A 24,726-nucleotide genomic window follows, 5' to 3' on the forward strand; every position below is an offset into this window, starting at 1 on the left:
ATCATTTATAACTGAGTGAATTGCAATAAAGTAATTTCAAAGCACATATCATTAAACTTTAATCGTAACATTTAAAAAGCAATTACAATCGTTATATGTAACAAATACGACAAATCTCATGATACTCATCTTGAGAGAGATAAAATTTTGTAATCACATTCCTCCCACTTCCCCATTAGGAACTATTATTTACGGTAGCAGCGATAGATCGTTGTTATCAATTTATTTTAATCTTCTATTGTTAGAATTATTTGGCCTTATGTAAATCAGTGAGAACAATAAAAACAGTTAAAGGTGTTCGACATCAGAATATATATATATGGGGTGAGGGGATAATGTAGAAGGTCAGTAACGGCCCCCAGTCTAGCAGAGAAGTTATTCAAGTCATGGGCTGTATGACGTGGTGGAGGGGTATGGACTGTAGCGGTCAAAAGTTGCCCAACTTTTTCCACAGATATTCTCCACAGCATCCAGCATTGAATGGTGGTCTAACTTCACGAACTCTACCTATGACATTTCGATATATAAACATACACGTACATATCTTTCCCTCACTTTTTGTTTCTATTGCCTGACGTGAACAAGAGTTCCGTTATTCCTAAGGGACACACCTCACTTTTTATGGTGTTACACGGATCTTCTGTTTGGTCTTACATCCTCTTATTCTTGTAAGAGGAAGTCTTTGGTGATCTCGATCTATGGTGTGAAACCAGCATTCCATTGAGGACGCTTCTCTTGAGATCCTTCTAATAATCAAATTCACAGGTGTATCCTGTGGTATATGGGCGTAAAAAAGAAAACGTTCAGGCGAGCGTCCATCATGAACATTCCTTTCAAGTCCTTCCACGTATAATTCCCTCCAGAATTTACCAGAATATTCGGTTTCTTTTTCTATCTGTCTATTCACTTTCCTCTCTTTCTAGCACCATTCGGTTTCCGATCTACCGCCCTCTTCTTAATGCACTATTAGTGGGGATTCATGTCGTGCTTCTTGCGCAGAGTTTTATGGGATACAAGAGGGAACACCCAAACATCTCCTGACGAAGGGTAAGGAGGATACATTCAGGATGTTCGGTCGGAACTGGTAAACGGTGCAAGAGTTTTGCATGTTTCTTTTGTGTGTGTGTTATGTGTGTTATGATGTAATGCTTGGCGATGTAACTGCAGATTAGGCCATTACAACAATCCATCCAAGACAAGAAAGCTTACAATCTGGCAAGATTCTTGGGTGGTATATCCCTCATTCAGCACCTAGGAGGAATCTGAATTCTCTCTGAGCAACCACTTTGCTTTCCAAAAAAGATGAATTGGAATCACCGCCATGTTTCCCCTGAATCTGCAAATCGTAGCCTGCAGTTGTCGCATTCCAGTCTCAGCTTTTCAGTTATCCTTCAGTTGTTAATGCCTCATGAGAGAACTCATTAACATGTGCAGCCTATTTTGTTAGCGAAGTTCTTTAAATAAAAATGATATGCATTTAAGTGGGAAAATGGAAATATGATGTTTAAAGGACATCGTTTGAAGGAATTTTTTTTAAAGAAAATCTCGAATAACTAAACTGGAATGCCAAGTTTAAACTTTATGAGATTCTGTGAAGATTTATTACGATTGCAATGCTACTATTTTCAAGAAGTAAGAAATTACAAAAAATTAATGCAATTGTTGATATAATAAAATACAACGTTCAGTATTTTTAGACTACCATAGTTTCGAAAAAGATTTTAATTTTATTTAAAAATAGGTTAATTTTGTTTCTATCAGCTTATTTACATTATGCTCAATCAAAGTCTAGCTTTTTGACAGTTACAATTAAATCGAAATGTCGAATAATAACTTATGATTTTCTATAAGACTCGCTTTACAAAAACATTGCTCAACGTTATTAACTAATAAAAAAATCTTATAAAACGAACTCTCCTAACTTTACTTCAGTTAAAACACTAGGAATAACTCTACGTTTACTCACGCAAGGACACCTGCTAAATAGAATCTTGCTGCTTCTATCGTTCTCTAAAAGGATAATATAGAATAGCTAATATAACGGGAATGTATCTCTACTCAGCTACACTTACTGGTTTTTACTCCAAGGTTTCTTTTTTTTATGCTGAATATCATGTTAAAGATAAATATAAATCAACTAAGTGAAACTTAATTTGGTGTTTTGTTTTGCAGAAAGTAAAGTATAATTCTTATTATTTATATTGTTTTCTTACTTTGTGAATCAAGGATTCAATTAAAAAAATGTTAAATTTTATATTTTAGGATTTTAAGTAATAATTTTGTTTTTTTTTTTGCGTTTATTTATGCTACAATCAGCGCGTTAGCGCTATAAGGCTATAAGTAACAGTGATAACAGAGTGACATTGAATAACAGAAGTGGTAACACTCCCAAATATTTGATGGTTAGTCACTTTCTTCACTGGAGAGGAGATCACGAGGCCACTGTCTTTTAAGGCGTCTTGTCGGGTTGTCAGGAAGAGTTCTAGAAGAAAGATTTTGAGCTAGAGGATTTATATGAGATTGCAGGTTGAAGTGGAGTTTTCTGTATCTTGTTTTAGCAACTTGTGTGACAAAAGGAATGTTAAGGTCAGTGTGTATAGTCAGGTTGAAGGCATACAAAGGAGCGTGTACAATAGTTCGAAGCATTTTAGATTGTAGAGATTGAATCCTTTGGAGATTGGAGCGTTTGATTGAACCCCACAGCTCTATTCCATACGCCCAGATGGGTTTCAAAATAGAAGTATAAATTAGTCTTTTGTTGTCCAGAGGGAGTTTTGATCTGTCGTCTAAGAGTCTTTTAAGTAGTCGATAGCGTCTGTTTAGCCTAGTGTGGGGGTTCCAAGAAAGTCTTCGGGTCTAAGTAAAGCCCAAGGTAGCGGGCAACGTTTACTACTGGTAGAGGTGTTAGGTTATAGAAGACTAGTAATGCGACGAAGAGTGAAGTTTAGGGATCTGAATGTCAGATAGTTTTTTTTTTAATCTAAGAAGCGTCAACGGTATCTGGAGCCATTTATTTCACTTATAACTTAAGGATATTTTCTTTCTTTACAGACAACACTATCCATCATGTGAGAGCTCAGTGCACCAACCACAGAGTTAGTCCCTTCCCTGCGTAATGTTGTGTTTAGACGGCAATAGAAGAAGAGTATGACAATAAGGTCGAAAGATTAGAACAGAAAAGGATTAAATTAAATCTTAAATTATTGTGTTGTGATGTGTGAAAGAAACTCATTTCTGAATGGCGAAATTCTTTCTCAAATCTTATACAGGTGTCTGTGGTACATATACAAATTAGAAACTGGAAATGCCCAAATAGCAAGCACGAAGATTAAATTCTTTGATGCACAAAATAGGTTTTAAAAACAAGCTGGAAGTAAATTGCTGAATGTACTGTAGTGAAATTTTCTATCCTTTCTTGTGATCCGTTATCTGTTGCTCCATGATAAAACTGCTACTAAAGTAAGTACTAATGAATGAATGAATGAATCTTTATTGCTTAAAGAGATACAGATCTCATAGCAAGGGTTGACCTTACAAATTTATAAATACAAAAATTATAATACTTTATTACAATAATTAATTAAATATTAGTAAAGAAATAAAATATCAAGTATTATTTAAATTAACTGAGGAGAATAATTTTTTGAGCATAAGTAAAAAACAAAACAAAATAAAACAAAATAAAATCAGAACAAGATATAGAAAAAATAAATCATAAAATAAAAAAATGAAAATAAGAAACACAACTGAATAGTTCTCTGCAATAAAGAAGGTAATCTACTTAAAATAAAATAACAATTGATACAATAGGGAATTTGCTAACATGGCTTCTTTTAATTGTTTTTTCTTATTATTGCTACATTGATAAGTTAAGGTGAGCAAGGAAGTTTCTTTGTAGCACTATTTTTCTAAATTTGAGACAATTAGTGACAAATAGAAAAATATTATTGACTTTTTCATTATCTCGATCATCTATAGTCAATAGATCTGAAATTTTATTACTATTATCACTACCAGGGTGGTGAGAGAAATACTGAGTGATGAACTTGTTTCTGTATTGATTGAGTACCGGACATATTAGGAGTAGATGTGACTAAAGTAAGTACTATAGACCAAAGGATTCTGGTTGCACAAGTCAATGTTAAAGCACCCATGGAATCAAAAAGGTCCTCGATAAGGTTTTCCTGTGGTTAATGATTTGAATTTTTTTTGGGCGAAGGATCGCGCCAGTGTGTAACTTACGAGTAGTGCCTGCTCTTTCACTATAAACTATTTCATAAATAGAATAGTTGTTTATAAATTGAAATAGTTTTATTAAAAATTATCACATTCAGTTGCAAAACCTCAGATGTAGTTATGCAAATTGAATGTAAAAGAATCATTTCATAACTGAACCACACAGTATTAAATTTTAATTTCCGTTATTTATTTATTTTTTTTTATTTCTTTTTTATGTCCATCATTATCATCACTTTATTCATCAATTAAAATGATTGACTACTCCACAGTTAGATAATCTTTATATAAAAAAAAAATCTGATCACGTACGACAAACCCTTTCTCTTTTTTGTTTAAAAGAACAAATTGTTCTATTAGAAAATAACAAAAAAAAAATGTTATTACAGTTGGAAAAATAATTATTTATTTCTGCTATTCCATCAGGCTGATTGTAACTACATGAGTAACATGTGAAATATTTGGCCAATGCCTTCTTTGACTTTGGCTACTATTTAAATGCATCTTTGCACTAACTAGTTGGCTTCTTCTCGAGGTTTGTTCAGCATTTGCGATGAACATTCTTTTCTTTCATCAGAAGATCTTAATATATGAATTGTTTTGTGTGAAGATAAACTTTCAAATACTGTGACACGATCTCAATTCCTCTTTTTCAGGGAAAGTCGAAATTAAAGAAAAAAATTCACAATTCTATGAAATGTATTATTTTAAACTTAGAATACACATGTATATTCTTCGCAGATTGGACGCAAAGAGAAGATATTATTGACTGTTTTGCTTTCTCTCTTCATGTTTTGCACCTTTATCTGACACCTCTTGCCTTGCTGCACAACTAAGAAAGTGAAGTTGCACGTTCTTTGCTTCAGCTTGTATCTAAAGCATTGGGCACGATTTGATCTGTGTTATTTTAGTCGTTTCAAAGCTTTATTTATAGATTTGAGGAAATATGAGAAATATGTTTACTAAATCTTCAGCTTTCTCATTTATTAAATAAATTATAATCTCCAGAAGTTTTTATTTTATTATGTTGGTTTTATTTATCTTCTCTTCTACTCTTAACGCTCCAAAGGGTTGGTGTGGAGACCTAGCCGAAAAGTTGGTCTATTGAGAACAAGTTTCATCTTACATCACCCCCCATATCCTCGGCAAACACGGAGGGGATAGTTTCGACCCGTTGATCTGTACCAGCATTCCGGCCCGAAACCTTTTTGCCGCGGGCGAAACGGAAAAAATTTGCAGAAGGAAGATGAAATGGGAGTTTATCCTTCTTGCGATGTTTTCTTCAAAGTGAAACCAAACCTACTTTTAGTGTGCGTTTATTTTGAGTAGGCTGTGAGCATGCGTGCTTTAATGTCTCTGAAGTTAATTTTTTTATTTTCTCTTACTTCTTGTTAGCTCGCCTTCATGTTTCAGGAAGTTGATGAAGAGACTAAGGTTTCGTACTGAGGTTGCGCAAGAAAAGATGTTGGAGGTCTAATGGTTCGTGTGTGTATAAAAATTGGTTACTGGATTACGACTTTACCGTACAGTACCTGAGGTTTCTAAATTTAAGGAAAAAGGATTACGGGTATTTAAAAATTTTGGAATGCCATTATTTATTTAATAACTATCACTTTTTTTTTTTTTGTAACATTTTTACTACTTTGTGTCATAAAAGTTTTCGTTTAATTCAAGTTCACTTTTATTCTCAATTATTTGCTCAATTAAATATTAATTTAAAATATATATGACAGACTTTTAATCTAATATTCAATCACCAGGTCATAAAATAAGGCGTCAAAACAAAAACAAAAAACAGTTGAATGATAATACCTGTCACAGCGATGATAATGAAGGAAAATAAAAGCTATTAATGTAATTGCTGGAATAATCAATCTCAACGGCAAAAGAAGTAACGGTAGTTATCATTTAATTTTGATAGTAATATAATTTATTTATAAAACATTTATTGTTGTTTTGTCGAGTAACTTAGTCGAACAATAATGAGCAGTAATGTTTGGTGGAGGCTTCTCACCATCGCTCCATTACAAGGTGAATCTCTGGAGTAGAAGATAAAAGCTTGAGCGGTATCCTGATCATGTTAGCTCTAGGGCAAATTCTATGACATCATACTCAGTGAATGTGTTACGATAGTATCTGCTCAGAATAAAATGTTACTTTTAGGATGTCTAAACATTTACATACTCGTATAAATAATCGTTCTAAACATCCATTTGCTTTTTCTTTTCTTTTTTTTTACCTTGAACTGTTCAGAAGTTCCCAATAAAATAATTAATATAACGGTTTGAAGTTCGTTTATTTATACTTTTATTTTATAGGACAAATTTATGCGTATTATTTATTATCTCTTAATTTTTTAAGTGGAAGTATTGCAATCGTGTAGATTTTTCTTTTAGTGTTCCACTGGAAATACACTTTGAAGTTCTCTTGTACGAAAAAGTGGTTTTTACGAAATAAACTGTGGGTGTTCTCCTTAAATCAATAATGGAAGATGTTAAAATTTTAGAAATTTTATATGGAATGTAATAGTTTTTGCTCTTTAACTTGAACAAGTATTAAAAATAATACAATTTATTGTACATACTTCCAAACTTTGTTGTTATTCGGTTCTCTTTGGTACTTGGAAGGCTACTTGAGGCGGAGAATTCAGCAAAAACCTGCTTCCACCTTCTTTTCTTTAGTAAAATGTTTACCTCCTAAGTTTCTTAGAGTTTTCTTAACCGAACAGTTTTGAAGTGACTAATTGCCAGGGCAGGTTCCCTGGTTTAAAGGACTGGTGCTGAACAAGCGTATTACAGTCTCATTTATAAGCATATCAAATTTTGCTATACGTGGTGTTTATATAAACAATATTGGGCAAAGAAATTGTATGAAAGAATAATTCAAACATGCAGTCATGAAATCGCTCATGGAAACCACAAATTGGGAGAGGCAGTTTCATGAATAGCCTTTATAATTACTAGCAAGACATCAATATTTTCGAAATTCAGTTATTCTAAAACTTTTAATGTATTTGTCTTAAAAACAATTCAATTTTACTTGAGTATTTATTGATATTATCATAAGTCTCGATTAATGCCAACGTCAAAATATTTGAAACACTTTTCTATCTTTCAGTTAGGTTGAAAATGTCAAAACATTTAAGTTATGCTTGAAATGCATATCCTTTATGAATGCTTAGAAAATCCAAATGCCTGAAACAATTGCAGTGGTAATACAAATTTAAAATATCCTTGAAAATAAAAACAAACTGTACTACATTTTAATAAGATGATGATTTCCTGCTCACGGATTTCTATAATAACTTCTTATTAGTGCACCTTGAAAAATACTTGTAATTTTTTAGATTTCTTTCATTTACTGGTTATAAAAGTGTACGTAACAAGAATTATATTTCCAAAATTGGTATTTTGAACCAAAAAGTTATACAAACATTTATGACCCTGATTCCTGATGCCGTTTCATAAACATGAAAGGCCTTCTCAATATCGTGATCATTATTATTATTTCAAAGTTACTCAATATTTTAACAATATAAATTATATATAACATTAAAAAAAACAACCGTGATGCCATCTTCTGACGAATAGTAATTCCCTCTTGAAATGACTTTTACTAACTATTTATTTATTTAAAATATTATTTAGAGAAAATAAAAGAGAAGAAAAAAGAGACCTTTAAAGAAAATACCTTAAGAACCTTTCTGGATTCCTTGTGAAAGTCAGTCTAAATATTCTCCCAGAAGTGAAGGATATAAATGACTTGGACCTTACATTGACAACATTGACCTTACACTCAATTCCTGCCATTAATCTTGATATCACCGAAAGATCTTCGATGCAAAATTTTAGCTATCTAATGTTCCTCGAACTCGTGTTCTACACAGGTTCCTCGCTTTCTTCTCAGGGAAGTCTTCCAAATATTTGTTCCACACAATGAAGCGCGCATAAAGTAGAAAATCTCCACAATAGTGACTGATACCCCTTAATCAAAGCAATTAATTTGGACTTCACTTAGCCTCCAGTATAAAAACTCCAAAGAAGTTTCCATTGCCACTTGCAATATACTGTCTATGCAGGCCATCTACACTGATCTTAAAGAACTTTTCTTAATCTCGGTCCGCTTCAAGAAAGTTCACTATCGCTTAATCATTCCCAACTCTTCGCTCCAATTCTCTTAATTACCAGCTTTCATCTAAAACTCTTCCAGACATCCCGAAGTCTGGGGGGTGTCCGAAGTCGATAAATAGGTATTTCAAAGACAGTATCAAGAAGTATTGAGAATAATATTGTTGTGGAGTCAGTAATGACTGCGTTAGTTCAATACCACTGAGTAGAAAAAGTGTCGGGTCCAGAATTTAAATATTAATGACTTAGTAGTATTAAAAATATAACAATACATTGATCCTAAAGTAAGATTTAGAAATTTAATAGGTTGTAACGTTTTTCTATTAAACGCTAAATTAACGACGTAAATAAAGATTTTTGAAATCAATATCAAGCAAAATATTCAACCAAAAATTACTTTCCCACTTAGATTAAAAATTACTTCTTAGTTAGATTGATGCTGTCACATGCAAATTCTAACAAATGGTCTGGTTTTGAAAACTGCTTGCTCCAAGTAAGAAATTTTTAGCTTTTGTGCTAACTGAATTGTGCTAATTCAGCGCAAACACACTTTTATCTAATTTTCTTTCTCTTTATCGAGTCTTTCCTTTAGCAACGCAAAGTCGAGAAGTTTCGAGGAGGGCGAGCGATCATTTCCTTTCGGGTCCAGCTGGGGGTCAGTACTTAATTGCCTCTCGTTGGAGAGCCACCAATGAATGGGCGGTAAAAACTCTCATTCATATGATTTAATTGCGGCAAGGGCAGGGCATTAGTTAATAAAAAAAGCTCCCTCTTAATTTTTATTTATTCAGTTGAAATAATAATTATTGGTAATGTATACTCCAGTTTTCGTATTCGTTAAAAGATAGTCTAAAAATCTTGGTTTCCTTCCCTGATTAACAGTATCATTTTGTTTTATAAATAATTTTTTTTAAAAGAATAATAACACTCCAATCATCCTTAGAAATGATCCAGACAAATAAGTAATTTAAAAGCCCTGAGAAATGTAGACAATACGGACTAAAAATGTGCATTGACAGTGATTCTTTAAAAGAAACATTTAAAAAAACAGGCAGCGTATGACATCTAGCGGTACAAGCTTGAACTACTGACACGAAATCCTTTTCATGTGCTGTACATTTTAAGCAGTTGTTTACATTGTTAAGAGAACAAGCTTCAAATCAATTCTTCTCAAGTAAAACATTTTTTAACAAACTTTATTCTTTATCGTGTAATAATTAGGTAATTAAGAAAAAGATTTATTGGTTCACAACAGATTTTATAGTTTATCAGAATAGTTTGCGAAGAGTTTGTCACAGCATAAAATAATTCCTCAGTGGTTAAATAAAGAAATAATTCAATTCATAAGTGAAAGGTACTGGTCAAATGATTGAATCATTTAAAACTCCCTCAACATTTTGAATTCATATTTGGTTGGTTATCTAATCGAGAAAACAAATCGAAAAACGTTTTAAAAAGACATTATTAAGTTTAAAACTTTATTTAATAAATCAATGTCCACCATTTAAACTAACAATTACTATTTTCTAAAACTTCCTAATGGGAACCGCCATCTATTTACCAGTTTTTGACACTCTCTCTTTTAAAACTTCATTTACGAAACGGAACAGTGTTTGCTTAAAGTGATGAATTATCTATTGTTAACCGTGTAAAAGTAGTTGTACTTTTCCAATAACCCCAACTGAGTGATTACTTCCGTCAGAGTGAGTGGACAAAAATGGTAGAGTTAATGACCATTAAAAAAATAATTAAAAAAAAAAAATTGTGCCTCGAAAGAACCTTTTATTTAAGTTATCATCACTTCATCAGTCATTTTATTTATCTATTTTATTATTATTATTGTGTGAATTGCAAGTGTTAACAAGCGTTTTCCTTCCTTCTCAAAAGTTTGGCAACTCTGGTTTGGTACACTCTCGACAGTGTATCAGTTAGTGAAATATTCAGAACCTGTTTTCCATCAAATTGCAATTGTCTATGGAAATTCATGTATTTCACTGACTGTATAAGCTGCTCCGTCTGCAAGTCCTTTAACTACCAATCTTTACTTACAAAACCTTTCCTAAGACTGAAGTCAGATATACGACATTCGAACTAAGCACGTCAATATTCAAATATTTGTTTAGTTATATAATGACTCTTACAGTAAAATTTTATTTCTTTCAGATGGCATATAATGGACATGGTGGATATTCATCTGGAGCAAGTTCTTCTTCTTCGGGAAGTTCAAGTACGGCAGGAAGTGGCGGCAAAAGAGTAAGAACGGTGACCTTAATAAGGAGGCCAGGTGTTAGATTGGGTTTCTCTTTGAGAGGCGGTAAAGAGCATGGTACCGGATTCTTCGTAACAGCTGTCGAGCCGAACACCGAGGCGAGTCAACAAGGACTTCTGGTTAGTTCTTGGTAGTTTTACTTTAATAACTGTAATTTCATTATTTAGCTAGGATTCCTGGCAAAATTCCCTGCTAAATTTATTTATTTGGGGAGTTTATCAGGAAAATGCATCCCAGTTAAATTTCTCGTCAGAATAGTGTGCAGTTCCATCAGCTGTACGAAGACTTATTTAAAAATAATTATATAAAACTAAATTCGAAGAAAATGGGCTAATAAAGAAGTGTACACCTGCTGAATAAATTTCTGTTTTCATCTAGAGATCTCTGCAAAATAGACTCCGCTTTTCTTTAAAATTTTGCAGACTCGTAAGGTGTATATAGCTTTAAGTTTAGTTTTAAGAATTACTTTAAAATTAAGATTGTAAAAATTGGAGTAAGAGAAGTGATTTCCGTAATTATATGTTTTATATTTTGGGCTCCCCGAGTGGTAATAGTGTTTCTAGAAAATGTTTTGTGTGTAAGTCTGAAATAGAAAATTACCTCACACATGAAAAGTTGCAAGAAGCCTAAACTTATTGTATGTACCACCATAGGATCCTATTATAACTGACCGTTATAAATTTTACAGCAGGAATTACCACTTAAGTGTGAATTTTTTACTATTTGGTGATTTTCTCGGTGACGTTTTTCATTTTATCGTTCAACTCATTAGATATATATTTACTATAATTTCCATTTGGATCATTCTTCCTAAGTCGTTTCCGTTGAAGATCGCTTTTGGTTCTTCCTGCTAATTAAAAATAAGTGAACTGTGCGGTAACCATCTTTTCAGTATAAATGAGTGCTCTCATTAATTAAATTCTGAGTTAAGTAGAAAATTTTGTAAGAATTTTTTTAGTTAGAGAAAAAAGATGTTGAGATTCCAGATTTTCTTCTAAAATTTGGATTTTAGTCAATGAATTATATTACTTAATTCACCGATAAATTATATAATTTAATAAATATGTATAAGGAAATCCTGTTAAAAATAGCGAGCGGTTTTATATTAAATTACCCAAAAATAACCTAATGACAATAGTTAACCTTCAATTTTTAATGATATATTGAAGAAAAGTTTAATAGTTCGACAAAATGTTATTCCCTATCGCTATGCATGCTGTGAATTACGGTTTGCGAGAGTATAAAAACGACTGGTGTATGTTCATGAATTAAAGCAGTGTTTAGTTACGTCTTCATTCGGAAACGTTAAAGTAAGTACACTATTTATTTTTCCTTAAAATGTTAGTAAGTTTTTAATTAATTTTAAGATAGCTATTGTAACATGAGGGAATGGATTGTAGACACCTTCCCGTCTCATAGATCCATTTTGGTTTCCTTAAACATTGGTTCTCAGAGGAAGGAGGTAGTCAAGCGGTTAGATATGAAGCCCGCAAAGTGAGGCTTTTGTGGTACTGGGTTTGATTCCCGGGGTCTAGGCCTTGGATTTTATTTAATGGTAAATATGAGAAATATACAGTAAATTGTGATTGCTAGAAAGCCAAGTTCGCGATACCTAATTTGATAATTAAACGTAAAGCAAGCACGCTTTAAAAAATTGGCATTACTTTTTTGTTAATGGAATGAAGTGGTCTTAAAAGTTTACAGCTTATGGTGTGAGTGGGTGATGATGAGTTAGAATCGGCTTTTAGGTTCGCTAAATCCAAGTAGTTCACCTGCAGCGTGAATTTTTGTTGTAGTATAAGGGTTTTTATTGTTTACAAGCTAGGATATTCGCAGCGATTCCAAAGCCCCAAAAGAAGTGGCTTTTTCAATTTTCTTTTTAAAGAAAATTAGACAATAATTATTTGACCAACTCTTCTTCCTCATAGTTTATCCCTTAATTATTCAAATTTGGAAGAGATCTTCTCCACCAGATGTTATTTGCCGAATTAATGATAATTTTTAAAAATAGGCACCAGTTTATAGTGGTTGCGAGCCCTAATTGCTGAGGTTTCCTTCAAAGTTACCTTTAAAAGGAAGATCATTAATCACCACGACAAGCATGAAAATATCCCATCTTGATGATAGCCTTCTTTTTTCTAATTCAAAATATTTTCCTAGATCATCAAACATGAAAGCAGAAATCGGTACTTTACTGCTAATAGTAGGATTAGCTGCAACAATGTCGTTCGAAAAAGATGAAAAACCAATTGAATTGCGCTTCAAAAGAGAACCACAGAACCATGAGATTGGTGTTCAAGTTTCACACGGAAGTAGTTCCGGCACTTCGGGTTCGATTTCATATACTTACAGATTCAAGAGATCTCCAAAAGGTGATTTAGAACATATCCGATATTGGCCTGAACGAACGGGTGGACGAATTGGAACTTCTCATAGGTTTAGGTAAGAAAATGTTGCATTTCCGTTTTGCTTTATTAATGTTTATAGGTATTTGTAAGTTATAATAACAATATGTTTCTAATTCTTTTAGGAGAGACGCGGATAAAATTCTGGAAAAAGATAGAAAAGATGAAGTTCCACTCACAGACTTAGTGCGTGACAAAAGAAAAGCGAAGAACAATGAAATCGGTTTGCAGTTATCACATGGAAGTCGTTCCGGCACTTCGGGATCGATTACTTATACTCATAGATTCAAGAGATCTCCATAAGAAGAGCCACCGTTAGTAGTAGCAGTTGAAGATCTTAATGAAAATATTCGTAAAATATGAAAGAGGATTTACGTAGAAAAACGTTATTAATTTCATTTGTTTGCTACTTCTACATTAAGTTGGTTGTGATTGAAGTAAAAACTAGAATTCGATTAGAGGGACGCAGTTGAAGCTCTTCAAAAGGGGAGAAAAGGCATATCTCTTGGCGCAGTTTGTCTGTTGATGGAGCTTCTCTTTATCCTTCTCAAAAGAATTATAATTATTATTTTAGTCACAACTAATTTGATGTAGGAATAGAAAATAAAGACAAAAATTTTTTTAGAGAAATCTGGTATTCAAGGAAGTAATTCATTCAACAGAGTCTTGATTTGAAAAAATACTCGAAATTTAAATGGAAGTGTTAACTCTTCATTAGAAATATTTTTTCTATCTGTCACTTGATTTTTATACTGTGCCATAAGTTATGTTTTGTTGTTTGTCAACATAAATAAGCAACCATTTTTGTTTATAATATTGTTTCTTTTATTTATTCCCTTCATTATTGATTCTGTCACTGCTTCTCGATCTTTCCCAATAGTTGCTAAATGCCACTCATTTAGCTATTTCTAAAAACTATTGCTAGGCATGTCAGTTATATCGTCAGCCTAGAGATAATATTAAAAAAAAATAAAGAAATAATTTCGTACTCAATAAGATAAACAAAAAGTAAAAAAAAGTAATTATTGATTCTCCATTTGAAATGAATGTTAAATTAAATTTTCTTGTTCGATAGGAATTACTTTTAAAACAAGCGACCACAATTTCTGACTTAATAATTATTTAGTCCAGGCTCACATTTATGTTACTAAAGCACTGCAAGTTTTCTTTGGGCCAGTGTATTGCATGCTTTAAAACTTCTTCAAATCAGTTTCTTACAGAAAATAAACTTTTCTATTCCTTTAGAATTTGAAAAGTCCCATATTTGCACTCGATACTTCTTACCGCGGCATTAAATAAATTTATTTTGTTGGCTGTGGGAATATGTTACAATGTGTGCTATTTAATGATCTACATTCTAGGTCGTAATGTTGTTTTAGGAGTGTCAATAAACTATGTTAAAATTGGACTTTAGTTTGATTGTTAGAGACTTATTTAATCTACTTGTTCACTGGTGGCTATAAGTTACAAAAAAAATTACTTGCGCCAGGGTATTGTGCACAGAAGAGGGCAAACTAATGAGAGAGCCGCGAAATGTTACGCAGGGAAAGACACGGTATATTCCGCAGTTAACTTGTTACATTTTCCTGGAATGAGGTCCAATGTTCAAGAGATCCTATATTTGGGACAAATATTCCATACTTATTTCTGAAGTGTTTAATTACGCAATAATATCTTACTTTTCAATTAAAGTTGTATTTTAATTAAATTATATAAATTGAAAACAAACAGGAAAGTATCACATATTGTAAAAATGGAACAAGCTAATAAAAGTAGACGATGATTGTTTTTAAATTAAAAGATTTTTCAGTAAAAAGATAAATCGTAGACGTTGATTAATTAAAAAATCTTTTATTAAATGGGTGTTATGAATAATCAATCTGCGTGTATAAAAGTGACTGATGTTTTTAGTTTTCGTTCAGTGTTCAATTGAGTTCACATTCAGAAACATTAAGCTACATTCATGTAAGTACATTATTTAATGTGAGTTTTTAATAATATCTAGATAATAAGTATTTTTAATAAATTTTAAATAAATCAATTTCGATAAAACAATTTCTAAGATAAAAACCATCCATGTCAAGGACTAAACCATCCACTCCAGCTGTAGGCCAAACGTATTTATTTATTACCCCGGCAACCGGAAGCCTGACAAAAGATACATCTTTTCCAGGATCTTCTTGGAAATTACCAAATTTGGCTGGGCGTCCGTGAAATTAAGCCAAGATTATTATAAAACTTATAGCTGTAGACGCCATCTCATCGCCTGTCATCTACGTATTACCCTTGCATTCCTGGAATAGTATTGGGACTGGAGGTAATATCAAATCCTCTGAGACCTAAAAGAAACAGTTGCAACGGTCTTTTAATATTATTGACTTTCTTCGGCGTATGTGAAGTGTGTTTGTAAACGTGAGATACTATGAGCTAGGATTGACCCAAATATCCAAATAGTCCCAACTATATCCGCAGGCGTTCATGAATTTCTGCGTGAATCTAATGGTGTAATTATAAGTGTGAACTTTTTCGGCTGGGATAATCGCAGGTACGCTGTGACAAAATGGCTAGTCCAACTCCCTTCCCTCCAAAGTAATGCCTGTACATATTTTACCTTCAGATATTTTCAAGTGTAGAATAAAACTTCACCGGTAAAATGTAGAACTATGTGCTCCTTGCTGGATTAATGAACAGCCCTTGCACTTAAGAGTATGTAATGCCTGTTTTATACGCTTCATTATGGAAAAATAAAAATTGATTTTTTGTAAAAAAATAGAAATGGTTTTTCAGATCAGCTATCATGAAAACGGAGGTTGGTATATTACTGCTAATAGTGGGATTAGTTGTATCACTACCTTTGGAAAGAGATTATTTTCCCAAATCAGATGATAAAGAGGTGGTCAAAGGAGCAGTGAAGAACGATGAAGTCAGAGTGGAAGTATCACACGGAAGTGGTTCCGGCACATCGGGATCCATCACTTATACTCATAATTTCTATTCTCTTTTAAAATCAATACTAGAAGAGCTATCTAGAGTTCCTTTAGTTATGGAAAGTACTGCTGAAAGAGGAAGAGTAACATTCGTCGACGGTAATGATAACTATCATCACGTGGACTTCCCATTTAAGAATAGGTATGTCGCTGCTTAATTTTTATTTATTTCATTTTATTTTTTTTACACTTAATGTACATGCTAGTCATAGCATCAATGTTTACTCTTATTTTTTTTTATAAGTGAGGCAGATGAAGGTCTTGAGGAGGACGAATCATTTGAAGATACACAACCAAACGAACTACTCCCAAAAATAGCAAAGAAAAAAAATAATGAGGATCCCTTGGAAGTGATGCGTGATCGCCATAGCACTGGCGGATCGATCACTTACTCGCATTTTCCCTAAAGTTTGAATTGCAAAATTCATACGTGAAAACTTACATTCGAAAGGGTAAGGTTTTCATCAGGAGAATTGGTACCTAACAATACCTAAAACACCGAATAATGGTCCCTACGTTTAATCAAAATTTAATTCCTGATTTGTCATTTGTCTGAATCATTTATTCCATTAAATGCTAGTAATGCGTTTTCGCTACCAGTTTTATTGAAAACGTAGCTTTTAAAAAAAATAAATTATATACTTAGTTTTTGTAAATATAAAATAATAAAAATATTTGTTTTTCTTCCATCTATTTATTTATTCCACAAATAAAAAAACATTAATTTTAAAAATTATGTGTGAATTACTCAGTGATGTGAAGAGACCGTGCACGAATCTTAGGACCATAAGATCGGTACAGCTTCAAGGGTTTAGTGAATCCAAAGCTAAACTCCTGCTAAATTCACTCACACTTACCTTTCAGTTTACAGAGATCTAACTCCTAAGAACTGAATTGATACTTCACAGCCTATTTGCAAACCAAGTTTTAGCTTTACAGCTAAAACAATTTTTTAAAACACATTTGATGACGTAATTGAACGTTCATTGTCACTAACGCTGACGTACATTCTCATCATGAACTATGTCCAGCAAAAATTACAAATGACTCTCTCAGGATAAATAAATTAATACTAACGAAAAGATTTAAAATCCTACCCTTCTTTAGGCACTGTCTCTTTTGTTGTAAATAATACATGCAGTAATTTATGAGACGAAATAGAAATTGTACCTCACCAAGCAACATTGCCTTCCTTAATAATGCTGCTTTTTTAAAACTTTGTATAAGCTAAATAAAATATAATTTATTTTCTACGATGCAGCACGCATTTTTTTTGCGTTTATTTCGTTATTCATCATTTATTCTTGTACAATAGCTGAAATATGTATAACATTGAAGCAAAATCATTGAATACAAAACATAGACTGACAATAATACAATACATACAATAATAATAAGTGTAGTAGCATCGTTGGAGGTTATTTTATTCTGGAATTTATGTCTTGACTGTCTTTCAGTGTGATGTCTTTGTTCTAAAGTTTTAATGACAATTGTGATCTTTTATTTGGCTGAATATTGCGATACATTTGTATGAAATTATCTATCAGAAGCTTTACTGTTTTCATTAATTCTTAATCCTTCATTAATGTTAAATCAATTTTGGTGATGAATTCTAAGTTTAGTAAGGACTGGAACACAAGAATTCTGGGTACTAAGATGCCGATAGAATGATAAAGAATGTTACTCACTGGCCCTAAACCTTCTGCGGCAGCTCGAATAAGGCTGCCTTTGAGGACATTAGGAATATACCCTGTACTGTAGAGTTCTGGTGCAGTGTGAAGTTCTTCAAGGTACCTGAACTTGTCGGAATAGTATAAATAAGAAGGCCGGCAAGCTAGGATCATATCATAATACCGTTCTGTGGTCCCAAACCAGCGGTCACTATCTCGAAACAATTTGATGACAGGGAGATTATGGTGAGGAAGATGAAGGAGTTTTGAGAACATTGAAGAGACCCATATCTCAGGGGCCTGTAGGGTAGATAGTTTCTACTACAGCAGTTGAGAGGTTACTTCCAAATGGAATACCAAGCGTACTAAATGTAATATTTCTACTCAGGATAAAATTAAAGTTGTGCGAATATTCATTCAATTTTCTTTTACTCCTATTTCTGAACTTGTATTGAGATTTCCACTCATTAATTAATCGGCATTAGTTACCTTACTTTGATTAAAATTGAATTTTCTTCTATTTTCCAGGCTGGAGATCAAATACTAAGAGTAAATGGTTTTCCAGTCGAGGATGCCACCCACAAGGAAGTACTTCAACTGATATTAGGGCAGACTACCGTATCATTCAAGGTTAAGTGTAAGTATTTGTATAAATTATTTTATTATTAAAGGATTATTTAATCTTTAAGAATATAGTAGTATAATCAAGTGGTCAGAAGTGACACTTTTTTGAACAGATTAGCCATTTCTTCGAAAATATGATCGAAAAAATTAAATGGTCATTGTATATTTATTAGCGATGGGTTTAGGTAAATTATGGATACGATTTATGAATTTCATTGTTTGGCAGCTCCCCTATAATTCTTTTATAAGATGTGGTCATTATGTGAACTTGGATCTAACACATCCTCCTAGAACTCTTTTAAAATCCATTTCTGCTTTCTTTTCTTCCTAGTAAGAAGTGTTATGGTTGGGTCAAATTTTAGAAATTAATATTTTACTAGATGAGCAAGTCTTGAGGTTCGAACCCCTGGGATATGAAACAGAAGTTTTGGGCGCGCGTGTTTTGTGAGTGGTTGGGTATGTATGTATGTGAACTCTAATTCTTAAAATAATCATTTATTTTCTGTTTCAGCCGTAGGCATGATCCCCGTCAAGGAGTAAGTACTTAAAATACCAAATGTAGTTGTAATTTTATTAGTTACGTTAACGAAAATTAATGGTTTAAATAATTATTTTGTATTTTTTCATAAAGGACAGCAGAAGATGAACTTTCCTGGCAGTTAGTGGATTCGAAACCAAATACCGCACCCCCTCTCACAAATAATGATGTCCACCACCATCATCATCACCAGTTAGACGTATACAAACCAGATCCGAATGACGATCCACCTGGCATCACCAGACAAATGATGACAGATGTTAAAATGATACTGAAAGTGGCGCCCAGAGCCAAATTGGGTTGTGGGATTTGTAAAGGACCAGAATGGAAGCCTGGGGTCTTTGTCCAGTTCACTAAAGAAAACAGTATAGCCAGACTAGCTGGTTTGAGACCTGGCGATCAAATTCTTCAATGTAATAATTTCCGATTTACTCCAGAAACTGCTTTCAGCGAGGTATTTAGTTTTGGTTTATACTTTTTTTTTCTTCTGAGCGATAAAAAGTTTGTCGCTAGTTGTTCATCTAAAGTGCAATTCCTCCTCACCTCATTATATTAAGGATGCAATTGACAGTTTAAAGTTGTGACGTTGACACCTTGTTTAGTTTTGATGGTGCAGGTGCTGTTTAATGTGCTCATAATAAGTCTGGTGAACCTTCAGATCAGAGCTTGCTCTCTAGGCTTATATTACCTCTCTAGCTTTTAGGAACTAATCTAAATTCAAAATAAGCTCTCTTTTACCGCATTAATTTATATAGGCTATATCGCCTTTTGTAAATTAATGACTCATAATTGCACGAATTTTTAAAGTTTTTAAATAATTCTTTTAAGGAACTGAGTCAAATAATTCTAAAATTTAGAGGTACTAATTAGGAGTTATTGGATGCAGGATATCTGTGTGTATTGTTATGTCATCGGACCACATTTAATATTTAGACATCTGTTTCTTTTTGGCGTTTGCCATGTCAATTACAATTTTTTCACTACCTTCTCAGAAAATAATAGCCATCCGAATCTAAGTGAACACAATCCAACTACTAAACATTATTGCGTTAATAAAAAATGATAATAATCAGGCTTTTCATTCGATAGTACAGAGTGAAAAGTACTTCAGACTGCGCTACAAAAATTTATCAAGTATCAGATTCACAAAAACCTTGCGTTTTAATTGAATCACTTATCCCAAATCGGACATTCAGGATCTTCCACTAGTTGTAACTTCATTACCTGCGAATCACGGAATTCTTGAGTTAGGACTTTCTATTAGTTTAGGGATAAGATTTTTAAACATTAACGATAAACTCTTACATTATTATGACTTGTTTTGATTTTTGATTTGTTATGAATTTTTATTATTATTCAGGCCGTATCAGTGATGAGGTGCAGTGGTGTTCTGGAGTTAATCGTTCGTAAAGGAGCTGGTCTTGACTTATTCCCTGGAGAATCATCAGGCTACAACAGTTCGGCCAGTAGTGTTGCTGGCGACAATCCCCCGAGATTATCTAATATTAATGAAGATTGCAGCATCAAGTTAGTTATTGTTTTCATTATTTAATTAAAAAAAAACAACTAATTTTCAAATTTATCGAATATTAAAGAAAAACAAATACTTTCAACTCATAATGTTCACTTATAAGCTTGTAAAATATCGAAACTACTTCTCACATTGTGAATTATAATACACGTAAGAGATTCAGCTCGAATCCCTTTTTATATTATCTGATACACGTTCCAGTCGGGTAACTACTAAACGCAAAGTATCGTTCCACGAACCATTTAAGAGTAGCGTTGGGTTTTTGTCCAGCTGTAGGGTAACAGATTTGAGGGATGCGCTTATTGGCCTGTACTAAAATAGGCATATACCCTTAAAAAGGCCTTCTTACTAAACGGTAGTTTTTTGGGCGAGTATTTGAGTGCTCCGCTGATGTGAGTTTTTTAATCTCCAGATTCTGTACCTTTAGCTTGGAGCTAGGGATCATTCGAGCGAGAAATAATTGGTAATATAAATCTATATATTTCTAACTTAATTATAAATGTCAGAAATTGAAAAATTGATATGAATTGAAAAAGGCTAGAAATTCACAAGATGTTTGTGATTAGAGTTTTTGGGATACATTAAACTCTATAAATTGAGTAATGAATGACTTAGAAAATAACTCAATTTAAAATATGTAAATGATGAGCGAGAAAGATGACGATACGCCAATTTTATTACAATCCGAGCCCAAGAAAGAGCTCGAAGCGCTGGAGAGAGTAATCCTTTGTGGATAAATTTGGTCTATAAATCTTTGACATAAAGTGATCATGTTGTTAATCTTGCTAACGAGTTTCTTTGGCGGCTACGTTATTATACTAAAAATCTTCGGTTGCTGCATTTTTGCACTCGCTTGAAAATATTATTGATCGTTCAGCTCCAATCAATTTTAAACTTAATTTCCTTTTTTTTAATGTTTATGAAAAAGTGTTTAACAATTAAATTTAAATGTTAATTTGAACGTTGTTTTGTTTTCAGTAACCATCAAACACCAGTTAACGACCATGTACAATATAATGGACAACATTCTACGCAAACTGAAAGGATAAATGGTGACCATTCTAACAACGATACAGGGAGGCCAAGGGCGTACCCTAGTGGAAGTACAGTAATACATGTTGGCGGGGATGAAACCGATAATCATAAGGTAATCCTTATTCTTAGATGCCAGATGCATGATAAGGAAGGAAATCCGACTAGTCCATTGTGGCTCAGGTATTACGTCTCTGATACAAAGTTAGGTATAAGCAAAGTGATCTGCGTGCAAGTGAATGACTCGTGCAATGATGAGCTGTAGTTTTTCAGTAGAAAAATTTGAATCCAAATAGTTGGTTCCATCAATTACATTGGCCAGCAATGATTGATTGTACACACTAGAATCGTCCAAAATGGATGCAAAGGATCAAAAGTGACTGCTAGAGTCATTTATATTTTTGAAATTATTTATTAAATACCAGTGCATCTGAAATGAAAAAGTGTAGAACCAGTCAGTTTCCATACTGACTCTCCATATTTGTAAATAGTTAATCATTTGTCTTTTTAACATATTTTCATCTTCGTAGATAGCTGAAATCCGTATGGTATCACAACAATTAGAAACTAAAACAACTACAGTTTTTGTGGAGGTACATCATAGTGAAGAAGATAATGTCTCTCGAACCCAGGTATGTTTTATAAAGTTACTTTGACCAAAAATCTTCTTATGTATTTTATCGATTCATATTTGACAAAATTATTTACTTTTTATAATTATATTTTACAGTCAGAAACAAGTACGGATAGGTTGACAAATAGTTCATCAGTTAGTTCATTTACCAGTAGCGCTAGCAGTCTCAGTAGTGCCATCAGTCAAGAACTTGAAAGGAGATCTAAGGTAAGAGGGAGATCAAGCTTTATAATCTAGAAAATAGTAGTAAAAATAATAGTTTTTTGATAAATAATTATAAAAGTTAATATAATATATATTAATTTACAGAGAACCTCTTTAGATGCAACAAACAGAACTAACACTCAAACGGACAAGTTAATCAAATCTGGTTTGGCTAAAGAGAAAGTTCAACAACATGAGCAACTTATGTTGGAATTCAAGAAGGCTCATAAAAAGATGTTTTCAACAGATGATGATGGAAATGCAACTAATCATCACCATACCGCTTCCAAAGAGGTAATCCTAATGGTTTAAACATCTTTATATAATTAGATTTTAATGTGGATTTTCTCTGAAGACATTCTACCGGCTTTGATTACTTACATCGAATGCATTGCCGATATCTTTGCTTGACATCTTTAAGTGGATTCCGTTTAGAGAGTTTTTAGCCAGAGTCGTAATAATTGCTAAAGGTTTCCCCTTGCTAAGTTAGTTATACTCGTATATGGTTATCATGGCTAATTTATTCGTTGCTTGCTTAGTTATTTGATGGTATAACCCAGGTGGTTTTACTGATATCTTTTTAGTCTCTGTACTTCCCAGGTGTGTTCTCAGGGCTTGCACTTACTCGTAAGACCGTTATTGCGTAGCAGGAATAATGCCTTCTCAAGAAACTCAAGTTTTTGCTCAGATCATACCTTTTCCAACAGATATTAGTCATCTCAGACCAGAGCAATGCTTTCTAAGCTGAAAAAGATTGATATTTTTCCCGCGATATAACTTGCAGTAACTTCCTGAAAATGAAAGGTTAACGAAATAATTTTGTAGAGGAATAGGCTTAAAATGGCGTGAGAAGATTGTGGATAATAAGGTTGTTGCGGAAGTATAGAACGTTAACAAAGTATGTAGGATTTTGGAGTTGAAGGTTCGAATTCGTTAGAAATTTGAACATTTAGCTGAAGCAAAAAGTCCTATTTTGAAGGCTGAGATGGAAGACTAAATAATTATTGGTTTAGTAATATCAGAAAAGGATCTGTTGTCAAATAGTCTCTCAAATAAATAGAATTTTATGTTAAATAAAAGAAATAAATACTTAAGCACCACGATAGCCAAGTGGTATGAATCAAGGTCCGCAACGCTAAGGATATTGTGGTACTGGCTTAATTCCTGGTGTAGGCCTTAGATTTTATTTAATGGTTTACATGAGAAACTTATAATTAGGTACATCTGCTAGGTGTCTTCGCCCACGATACTTAATTTGGTAGTTGGACGTAAAACCCTCCTGAAAAAATATTACTTTACTTTTAAATAAATACCGTGAGTTAGTATTAATTACTTTTCTAGTAATTGGTTTCCAGAACTTGTAAAATAATTTAGACTACTTATTATTTTTTTAAGTAAAATTGTTCGTGAAATTAGTAAGAGACTGTATAATTTCTCAAGGCTTATAATGTCGTAAGACCTATATGGTTATGTCATTTTAATTAAATTTATTGTTTCCAATATTTATTCATATTCTGACAAGTAAAACATTTGAAGTAGAGAAGAAGAGTTGAAGTGAAGAAGTAGTTTGTTTTTTAATCAAGCTTTGTACAGTTTTCGCGTAATTGTGTGTTGTAACTTGCCAAAGCAGGTCACATCGTGGATATGTAATACCTCAGCACAGTAACGGAAATGTATTTTCTTATTTTCATTTTTAAATTTAGTTATTTCATACTTTTCCTTCAACCGAGAGATCACGGTCATACATTAGCGCACAAATAAGTAATTTTAATGAATACATTTCTTTCTGTTTATTATTATTATTATTTTCATGAAATTTCATGCTTGTATTGATTGGTTTTATTCATTAGAGAAAACTGAAAATTTTTATTAATAAAATCAACAATTTACTTATTTTTACAGCATTTGGTAAAAAAAAGAAAGAAACGGAATTAATTATTCACTTTTAAAATACGTAAATCTTCCTCATTATGTATGATATAATGTTGAAAACTTTTCTTTTAAAAAAATAATATTACTTTACACGAAAAACGGGAACTTTAACCAATAATATAATGATATTGAATTTATATTCCATTATTATGATTCACTTGCGAACAAATCAACTGGATGTGTAACGCTTAGTGATTCTCTGACAGTGATGGTTCTTAACTTTCTGTATCTATTTTCCAATTTTGCTTGCCACTCGTAAGAGGAACTATTGCAATCTCTCAAATTTTAATTTTGATTTTTCATCGAAAAATGCATGTTTTTTGGTCTAATGTTTCGAAAAGTCGTTTATACAAATTGGCCTATTTCTCTCTTTCGGTGTTTTCGAGCTTATCTGCGCATTGTAACTTAAAAACCTAAATAAGATAATCAGCTTAGACGCCTCCTAGGACACACTGAGGATTTCATTAAAATACTGACGACTGGAATACTCTTTCCTGAGTCGATTTTCCAGTTATTTAGATTTTCTTGAAAATTTTT

General features: G+C 32.8%; 2 protein-coding genes across 7 annotated transcripts in view; both read left to right on the plus strand.

The window, feature by feature from the left end:
• The window catches only part of LOC141461386 (uncharacterized), a 153,626-nt gene that overhangs the window by 119,582 nt on the left and 9,318 nt on the right, over positions 1-24,726 (plus strand). For 3 of the 5 annotated variants that reach the window (XM_074142400.1, XM_074142404.1, XM_074142403.1), the window contains 9 exons: positions 10,527-10,751; positions 18,223-18,331; positions 18,830-18,854; positions 18,950-19,310; positions 20,217-20,383; positions 21,366-21,534; positions 21,950-22,051; positions 22,150-22,260; positions 22,363-22,551. In XM_074142400.1, the coding sequence (XP_073998501.1) occupies positions 10,527-10,751; positions 18,223-18,331; positions 18,830-18,854; positions 18,950-19,310; positions 20,217-20,383; positions 21,366-21,534; positions 21,950-22,051; positions 22,150-22,260; positions 22,363-22,551 (1,458 nt within the window). Of the gene's footprint in view, positions 1-5,649; positions 5,804-5,996; positions 6,134-10,526; positions 10,752-18,222; positions 18,332-18,829; positions 18,855-18,949; positions 19,311-20,216; positions 20,384-21,365; positions 21,535-21,949; positions 22,052-22,149; positions 22,261-22,362; positions 22,552-24,726 lie in introns of all 5 variants that reach the window. The other 2 variants (XM_074142401.1, XM_074142402.1) reach the window with 1 other exon arrangement.
• Positions 11,820-16,713, plus strand: LOC141461388 (uncharacterized). Of its 2 annotated transcripts, XM_074142406.1 has the most exons (5): positions 11,820-11,942; positions 12,793-13,074; positions 13,163-15,002; positions 15,825-16,166; positions 16,269-16,713. In XM_074142406.1, the coding sequence occupies exons 2-3, from the start codon at positions 12,803-12,805 to the stop codon at positions 13,338-13,340; spliced, it is 450 nt and encodes a 149-aa protein (XP_073998507.1). In that variant the 5' UTR covers positions 11,820-11,942; positions 12,793-12,802; the 3' UTR covers positions 13,341-15,002; positions 15,825-16,166; positions 16,269-16,713. The 2 variants fall into 2 exon arrangements, with proteins under 2 accessions (XP_073998507.1, XP_073998506.1); XM_074142405.1 differs by lacking the exons at positions 11,820-11,942; positions 12,793-13,074 and having other exon boundaries at positions 14,844-15,002.

Source organism: Rhodnius prolixus, unplaced genomic scaffold (assembly GCF_049639745.1).
Source record: "Rhodnius prolixus isolate KJV_2025 unplaced genomic scaffold, Rpr scaffold_6, whole genome shotgun sequence".
In the NCBI taxonomy this organism is placed as follows: Eukaryota; Metazoa; Arthropoda; class Insecta; order Hemiptera; family Reduviidae; genus Rhodnius; species Rhodnius prolixus.